The following is a 9507-nucleotide window of genomic DNA, read 5'->3' on the forward strand; positions in this document are numbered from 1 at the left end:
GACTATAAAGTGATGATTTGGTTTACCTTTAGAGGACTGTCTCCTCTTTTCTCTGGAAATGTGGTGGCTTTTACAAGTTCCATTCTCCTGTTTAACTCCCAAGGACTAAGTTTGGATTCTTTTCCATGAGCAGTTCTGCTTACTTTTTGATGCTAAGTAAAGTTGGCCCTCTAACTTGACCCCAGAAAAGACGAAAGTTTGTTTTCCAGTTCCACTGAGAGTGAAGCCAAGTATTTAGTTTCTTGTAAAGTATTTTTAGTTATAGTACTTGATCCTTTGAGAATGCTGGAGAAGCAGCACAGTGTCCTAGCAGTCTGAAGTATCCAATAATTGATTTCATGGCAGCACAATAAGATAATGAAACATTAATGGAAAATTATAGTGATGCTGGATGAGTCACTGAATGAAAACTGTAGTTTGTAATTGTCAGTACTAAACTTTTCCATTAATTTTAACTTCAGTGGTGAACTATGGTTATTTTTCAGTGGGGTAAATTTAGATAATGTTCTTCATCTAAGCTAACCTAATTTCTCTTTTTTTTTTGAATCAGGGTCCTCGGGAAGCTGTTATTTGGCTTGCTGTACACCATAAGCAAAAAGAAGCTGTAGAAATCTTCGCCAGAGAGATTGCACCAGCTGGAACTGGCATGGGTAAATATTCATATAATCTTACAAGAATTTTAAAGTTTGATTGGTTTGTTTGGTGTGTGTTGTTCGTTGTTTTGTTTTTCTTTTTTTCCTGAGCATGACTGACATGTAAAGACTTAGTTGTCCTCAGTTTCATTGCACTGTGCGTAGTGAGATCGTAATGGGTTTTTTAAAGGTATTTGTTTGATGTAAAATTCTGGCCTACAGACAATGGGAAAATAATAAAAGTTCTGGAAGTCCACCTTTTTGTTCTTTCAAGCATTTTTATCCTTCTGTTGTTACTGTCCCTTCCTGCCTTCTTCCTTTGTCCTCATTTGTCTTTGTTTTCCTGCCCATGGTTACAGTTATGTGCAGCAGTGTCTTACTCTGTTTTACTGTGTTATTGAAACTCAGTAATGCTATTAGAATTCACTGGCATAAACCTTAAGAATATTTTTCACCTGGGAAAAATTTACAGTATGAGGGTTTTGAAGAGTCTCTTCAGCACCTAATTATCTGATATTACTGCAAAAGATTTTTATAGATACTACTGTACTTCTAACCTATTTAATGTATAGCTGCTTGTGTAGATAATTCTCAGACACAACTAAAAACTTCTTAATATGATACTGGATTGGGAATGCTATCAACCTGCATTTCTTCTTTACTCACAGTACATATTAACTGCATAACTTAAATTCTGATCCTGCACTATTAAGTCTAACCTCAAATCTGTCTTTAACATCTGATTTTGTATACATTTGTGGTGTACTGCGAGTATTGCAAGATTTATTTTTTATTTGACTTGTGAGATAAAGTCAAAATACTGCGACTTAATTATGCTGTCTTGGTTTTGAGTATATATTGTTTGAATAAAGGCCACCTAGTGTGAAATGATGTATGCTTCTATTGTTTAGCAAATATTATTAAAAAAAAAGATCTTCACGTTTGTTCTTTGTAAGTGTCATTGGATTCTCTTCACTTTCTAGGAGGATGTATTATTTGATTATTTTGAGCAAACTCTTTTTTTCTTGTGTTCTCTCAAGTCACAGGTTTCACTTTCTAGGAGGAGGATGTACTATTTGATTATTTTGAGCAAACTCTTTCTTCTTTTCTTGTGTTCTCTCAAGTCACAGGTGTCACCACTGTATCCATCTCAATTTTAAGTAGCACATTCATATGCCCTGAGTTGCTGCTTACATTATGGATACTCATCCTACTTTTATTACACTTTTAAAATTTGGACGGCTTATTTTGAGGGCTCTAGAGCTCAGGTATTTTGTAATGGCTTCTATGTACCTTATGGAAGAATATGTTGAGGATATACAGAGATCTTAAAAATTAAATTACATGAGCTTAACTTGAATCTTTCAACCTCCATGACAATTCTAGAAGCCTGTTTAATGGAATGGTGGGCGTTGCCTTGGAGTTATGGAGTTCATAAACATTTTATCTTCAGTGGATTCAAAATTGTACTAAAGTGTGTACATTTTATGCTGTAGTCTTTACAGTGGTAGCTGAGATATAGTTAATGCAGGGTGCTTTGGTTTTTTTTAAAGTTCTGTTTACAGAGGTAAGGTCAGTGCATGGTCGTCTTTTTTTCCCTTACAGGATAGAATGTGATCATGTAGAACTAATCAGGAATATTAATTGAGATAATTTTAAAAGCTTTTACAGTTCTGAAGGCTAGTTAGTAATTCAGCATTTAACATAGATATAAGATGCTTCTAAAGACTATCTTTTCTAATGAATGCAAGATGTTTTTTTCACAGTTGGACCAAATTACCATTTTTATTAGTTAAAGATTCATAATTGAAGTAGTTTCTACTTTTTCATTATTCAAGTAGACTATGTAACATACCTGAAGGTGAAGATCTATAGTTATTATTTATGCATGTATGGACAGTACCCTAGAAAATATCTGTTTGAATCAAAGGGAAACTGGGTAGATTTTAAAGCAATTACTTATTTGCAAGTTATGAAGCTAATGGACCTGTACTTGTCTATCCAGAGTCTTAGTCTGTGCCACTTCTTTCATAAAGCAGCTACTGTGTATATAGACCTTGTTTGAAGTCTGAAAGTGATGTGTTGATTAAGGTTTCAGTTTTTTTCCTCTCACCACTTTTCTTCACAGAATGAAAATGTCAGAAATCTGTGCTACCCTGATTGGGTGGAGTATGTCCAGTATTGAACATGTGTATCTTAAGGTGGCTGGCAAGCTTTCAGTTCATGTTATCAGGCTCTTTGTGATGAAATAGATGCATTCATGTGTAGAATGAGGTTAGGCAATCTGCCTGGATGATGGTGGGGGTGTTAGTTTTGTTTCCTAAAGGAAGAGCTTAAAGTTTTTAGAACATCCTGTAGCATTTATTCTATAAAAAAATAAATAAATCTGTTTCAATTCATAGGGCTGCTGCTAATGAGCAGCAATGGGAAAAACCATATTTCTGGATTCATCTGGGGCATCTGGTGATAAATAACACTTTTGTTTGCTAGGTACAGGACTGCAACAAAGTTTTTGGCCTCAGTGATGCAAATTACTAATGTCAGAGGGTATGAGGGCTGTTCACTGACGTGTTTCTGAGTGCTTGAACAGCCCCATAAATAGTAATTTTTATAATTCATTGAAGATGTATTGAAACTGCTTTATCCCGTTGCTTCTTTCAGTTGGTGTTGTGTGGTAGATTTCCATGTTACCCACACGGATAAACTGTGTGTGTGCAGAGAAGGGTCAGATTTGGGATGCTTGATGTGGAATACTTTTAAGGCAGTGGTTATAAAGAGTCTCTTATTTTCTTCAGTAAGACCTAGCACAAAAAAAAAAAAGGCACAGCACTGCCAAACAATAATTAGCAGTGTACTAATAACTGAATCAGCTTAATGATGCTTAGTTTCTGAGAGTGATGTAGGCTGCCAGAACTTGCTGAGAAGAGCAGAATGAGGAATGCCTGCTGCTTAGTTGCCTTAAAACAGGGAGTTCCATAGAAAAGACTTAAATTAAAACCCTTGTTGTATAAGGAGTCTTTGGAACAGAAGCCAGAACCAAGATGACTGTTGTCCTAGGTGAATAACAACAGCACCTGATGTCCATTTCCCACCCTCTTCTCCCTCACCTTTTTTCCTCCCCCTCCGTTTCACTGGGCCATTTTTGCAAATGATCCCTGTTCTCCAAAGTTGTAGCAGCTTCAGTGGGAAGCAGAGCATGTTGGGCCTCTCTTAGGGGAGGGCTGGAGTGATCACAGGCAGAGGAGAACCCAGAACTCGAACCTCCCGTACCCCGAGTAAGTGCTCCGAGCAGCCAGCACCAGGGGTCTCTTTATACAGTGCTGCACCACATTTCTTGCTGGGTGATGAACCAAAATAGCTGTGGCTGCTGTCTCCTGTGTGAATGGAGTATGCACGTCTGATTCAGGTTTTCACATCTGCATGGGTCTATGTGGGCTGTAATCTTGTGTGGCTTTGTTCAGCCAAAATGGTGCCGCTTGTGGGGATGCACACTAAGTGAGGTTTTGAGCATATGTGGCTTTTCCTGGTGAAAAAAAAGGCACCCTTCCAGGAACAATGTCCTGTGTTTCAAGGATTGCCAGCTTGGTGAGCTGCCCCTGCAGCTCTCCTGTGCTCTCTTTTAGGAGAGCAGTGACTATAAGAGTGATTGCAAATAATCCTTCATTCTTATTTTGTGTATTCTTTTAATGAAAAGATGAGCCAAAGCAGGAAAAAATTATAATCCTTCATAACCAGCAGCAAGGAGAAAGGACAAGCTCTTGACTTGCAGGATGATGTCACCTGAACTGAAACACTTATTTATGATTTTTTGGACATTTTGAGAGTGACCTTTAAGTAACAAAGAACACTTATTCGTCCTGTACCAGACAGAAAAGGGGGGGGAAAAAAAAAAAAAAGAGAGAAAAGACAAATTCAGTCTTCTGCTTGGACTGTATCTAGTGGTTGTGAGGTACTGGTTTTAACTACATTCTTCTTTGACCTCAGTAGCTGTTTGGTGTTTGTTAATTCTAAGTGATGTGTGGACAGTTGTACAGATAATGTTTTTCCATGTATAGCACCTTTCATCGAAGAATCTTTAGTAAGCTGTGTAAACACCATTGACTAAGCTTTCTAATGTCTAATAACATTGGAAAGTACTCTGCCTACTTTACAGATGGTTTCCTGAGATCATGGAGGGAGGCATAACCACAAAAGAATTTGAATAAGAGTCCTTGGTTCTGCTTTCCTTGTAGGAAATGCTAGAGAGAGACTCCACCAATATTTAAGGGGACCAGGCTGGCTAAAAATTTAGGAATAGGGAATAGAGGAGGAGAGGGATAGAGAAAGGAGCTCTGATGGTTCAGAATAATCCATAGGATTTTCCAGTACTCATATATCTGAGAAGGGAGGCATCACTGAACCTAGGCTTTTAGATTTACCTGTGTTTATCAGCTACATCTTTTGAGATGAAATCCAGGGGCACTGTAACTCTTGGTGTTTTCTAAGGCTGTTTCAGCCTTCTAGGTGCTACTTGTGGAGCCCTGATTTGGTAGGCAGTTTTATTTTAATAATACTATTTCTTAACTGCTTTACAGCTTTAATTTTTTCAAAACACTTCTGCATATGATACTTTTTTTTTGTTTTGTTTATATGTAAAAGATGCTACTTCTGCATATGATACTTTTGTTTTGTTTATATGTAAAAGATGCTAAAACCTAGGCCTTATTTTAGAGTGCTACAGAGTAGCACTGTATAATTTCTGGTCAATTTGAGAGTGCTGATTCCTTACCACCACCCCATTTATGGTGGATTTTTCAGTAGAAAGACAATCATCTCAAGGTGTCGTGTCAAGTTAAAAACATCTTACAAAATCTCATCCTCTGCATCAGAAAGAAAAGATAAAGGAATGATACCTAAGGCCTTATAAAAGAGTAGCACTGTATAATTTCTGGTCAATTTGAGAGTGCTGATTCCTAACCACCACCCCATTTATGGTGGATTTTTCAGTAGAAAGACAATCATCTCAAGGTGTCGTGTCAAGTTAAAATTCCTTACATCTTACAAAATCTCATCCTCTGCATCGGAAAGAAAAGATAAAGGAATGATACCTATGCATTGGAATGGGCTAAAGCACATGTGTGTTTGTGCTCTGCAGTATAGACTAGGACTTAGACCTACAAGAGAGAAGATGGGGAAGATGGCATCTCTTAACAGCTTCCATAATGGAGTGAAAGACTGAGATTTTCAGAGGAATTATTCCCTAATTTTTTTTTTATTTCCCATTGTTTTGGTTGAAGACCAATGGAGCCCATGAGCATATTTGCACAGAATTTTTTTTAAGTATTATTAAAGTTGCAGATGAGATTCTTAAGACTAGAGAAGAATTTGAAGTTACTGTATATAGACATACCATACACTAGAGAGTGATTCGTTGTTTATTTTCTGTTTGGAATGGAAGGATTTTACTGTAAACTTCTGTTGAGCATGGTATTTAGTTTGCCTGTTCAAACACTTAATCAGTTTTCATTTGGATTATGCTCTTCTGATGGACTTAAAGGGATACAAGCTATTTAAAAAAACAAAATAACCACACCTAATCCAATTTTTTTTTCTTTTTTTTTTTACAGTTAACAACTGAGATTGTTAAACTTTCAGTTGGTAAAACTATGCTTTCTGTTTATTTCTCAGTACCTTGAAAGTTGGTAGTAGACAGAGTTTTTAGCAGCAACTAGCAAGTTTGGGTTTGTGCATGCATGATCTCCTGAAAAACAAATGACACCTTTAAAAGATCTGTAATGCTCAGTCTTAATAGCAGGATCTTTGGAGCTATTTTCTTGTTCTATAAAGTGATCTTTTCTGTACTTGGCAGTGAAGACTCCTAGACACACAGACCCAGTTTATTGCATATGTAGTAGCCTGTGGGAGTTCTGCAGCAGTTCTGCATTGCCAAGGCTATAGAAATTTATCCTCAATTTATAAAAGCTAGCAATCACAGACCAGGTTTGTACTACTTCGTGGAAATGTCTTCATTATATACAGTTGGGTCAACTGTCTGGTTAGCATCTAAATATTTTTTTTCTGGATGTAGTGTATTTTGTCTTCTTTAATGCATATATTTTATTCTGAATAAAATGCAGCGTAGAGGAAGCTCAAGAAGAGCCTTGCTGTGGGAAACTGACATTTATAGTTTAACAGAGGGAGGTTCAGTAGCTAAGAGATGTTTTACTAATAGCTAAAATCATGCGCTGACCCTTATTTCACATTAAAATGACCAGAGTTTGACACTAAGATGACAGCTGGTTAATACAACTTGAGATTTTAAAGTGCTTGAGTATATGTAAATATTATGACTGATCTCCTAAGCGTGTTGGAAGATACTTCCAGAAATGTCCTTGTCTTAACAGTTTACTGCAGTCCTCATTTTTTCGGAATAATATTACAGAAGATAGTTTATCTGCTGTATTCGGAGGACATAGATAGAATAATTAAGATCATATAGTTGACCCCTGTAAACAAAGATTATATGTATTTTTTACTTCTACTCAACTGTATTGTAGGACTGTTGAGTATAAAACCTTGGATTTCAGATTTGTCTAGTTTGATCACTTTAAAAAATAATGCTTGAAAATTAGACTTTTTTGGTATCTGTTTCCTATATATAAATTTATCATATATGTAATTACTTAGAATATACTGTAAATAGATTAATAACCTTTTGGTTGAATTAACTCAGTCGCTGGAAATATAAGGGACATTTGAGGTCAAAACCTGTAAGTTGGTGAGCAAGAGACATCATTGTATTTTGGAACTGAGTGAAGCTTCAAAGAAATAAGTACCACCTGTTGAATTTAAAGTACTTAAATATTTTAAAATTTCTACTAGTCGGAGCGTTTTCATGCTTTGTTACTCCAAAACGTTTTACAGTGTTTCATGCAGTTTAGCATCTTTCTTTCATATATTGCATAATGTTTTAGTCTCTTGAAAAGTGTACAGATTTGTACATCTCTGGATTAAAGAATAAGAACAAGCCAAACTTGGGTGTGACTGTGAAAGTAGGTTTTGAATAAGATAGAGGAACTATTAAGGAGGCAAAACATCAGAAAATCCAGTGGGGAATTACAAGAGCTGCAAGGAATGAAGCTTGTTTTGCTGGGATTTTGCATCTTGCAGGTTAACTGCAGATTCCAGCTGGAGCTTTACCTGCTGTGGGGCATCTTAAGGAGTGTCTGATCTGTGGCATAGATTGTAATGTATCAGAACACGGTCGTTCTGTGTACCAAAAGAGTTGCTGGTTTGGGCTGATCTTAAGCGTTCTTTTTACCAGGGCTGTTTTTCAGTGTGTCCACTTCTTGAAATGGTTGTGTGAACACCAGAGCTGGTGCAGGGAAAAAGAGTGAGTGACAGAGGATGAGGAGGGGGGGAGCTGCGACAGCCCTGACTGAGAGCAGCGTTGGTTTTCCCAGTACTCTTGTCTGCCTGCTACCACTGTTAATGATGTTTTTCAGAAGCTTGCTGTCTTTTCTAGCATATCAAACAGGAGCTTTGAAAGCACTGGTATTTGTAAGTGCATCCTCAGATGAGTTGTGTAGGGTGAGAAAAATAAAAGACTGAGAGGCAGCTGGAGAGAGAAAATGTGTGGAGGATCAGAAAGGGTGGGACTGCTGTAGCGGGGAGTGTGTCTGGAGTGGGTTTCACCTTCTATCTATGTGCACATCTGTCAACTGTAATGCTGCCAGATCATGGGGTTGGGGGGGTGTCCGTGGCGTCTGAGTTGTGTAGGGTGAGAAAAATAAAAGACTGAGAGGCAACTGGAGAGAGAAAATGTATGGAGGAGAAACGGTGGGACTGCTGTAGCAAGGAGTGTGTCTGGAGTGGGTTTCACCTTCTATCTACGTGCACATCTGTCAACTGCAATGCTGCCAGATCATGGGGTTGGGGGGGTGTCTGTGGGGTGTTAGCATGCTTTGAAATTGCTGCGATTCCTCTCCTTCCTTCAGATTTGGGTAAAATTTGACATTGGACCCAGAATTTGGGGTCTTGCAGGTGTGCTGGAAGAATCACGAACACAAAGGAAAGAACCTAACAAATACACATACTTGTACTCACAGCGGGTGATAGGTTGTTTTCTGAAGGTACTTGGGCTGAAAATGGATAAGATTGAAAACAAGCTAGAGGGAAGAGTCATAAAATGAAAAGACAGGTTAAAATTGTGTTAAGAATTGTGCAGATTATATAGAGAGAAGTACCTGCTAAATAATAATGGATTGTTTATTTATAGATTCTGTGTAGGTTCAAACCTTTAAGTGCAGAATCCAAAGGAAGGGTGTCCTAAACCAGTGTTTAGTCACCTAGAAAGAAGTAAATTTAGTGGACTGGATTTCTCTAATCATGCCATATATATTTGGGAGCTAATGAAAGTAGTGGAATTCAGCTGGTGTAATCCCCAGTACAAACTCATGGCTTTTAAATGCCCTGCCACCTGCCAAATTTCTATTTATGAGGCTAGATCTTCTGGCACTGTGAAGGAAAGTGTTCTTGGAAATTATGAGCTTTTAGGTTGGGTCATAAATACACTTGAAGCAAAATAAATATGTTATTCAGTGTGATGATTATACCAGACAAACACTGTTGTACAGAGGAACATGAACAGAATACATGTAGATAGAAAGGAAGGTCTCCAACTTAACGGCGCTCAGCAGCAGGAGAAGGTTGTCATAGCCTCAAGGTGTGACCAGTGGTTGCTCATAGATGGATTGTGTTCTTGACAGCGTTTAGAGAACTGCTTTGTTGTAGGAGACGAGTTCCACTGTGAGAGAAGGGAAGCGAAGAGCTTTCTCTGAGAGTTTTCAGGAAGCTGAAATTGATGTTGGAGCAAATGTCTGATATCCTTAATGAG

The 9507-nt window shown here is 37.7% G+C and overlaps 1 protein-coding gene across 1 annotated transcript in view; it reads left to right on the plus strand.

Moving 5' to 3' along the window:
- The window catches only part of LOC103781257, a 46423-nt gene that overhangs the window by 17997 nt on the left and 18919 nt on the right, over window positions 1-9507 (plus strand). The window contains exon 7 of the mRNA XM_008948967.1: window positions 551-650. Within this exon, the coding sequence (XP_008947215.1) occupies window positions 551-650 (100 nt within the window). The remainder of the gene's footprint in view (window positions 1-550; window positions 651-9507) is intronic.

Source organism: Merops nubicus, unplaced genomic scaffold (genome assembly GCF_000691845.1).
Source record: "Merops nubicus isolate BGI_N331 unplaced genomic scaffold, ASM69184v1 scaffold9771, whole genome shotgun sequence".
NCBI lineage: Eukaryota > Metazoa > Chordata > Aves > Coraciiformes > Meropidae > Merops > Merops nubicus.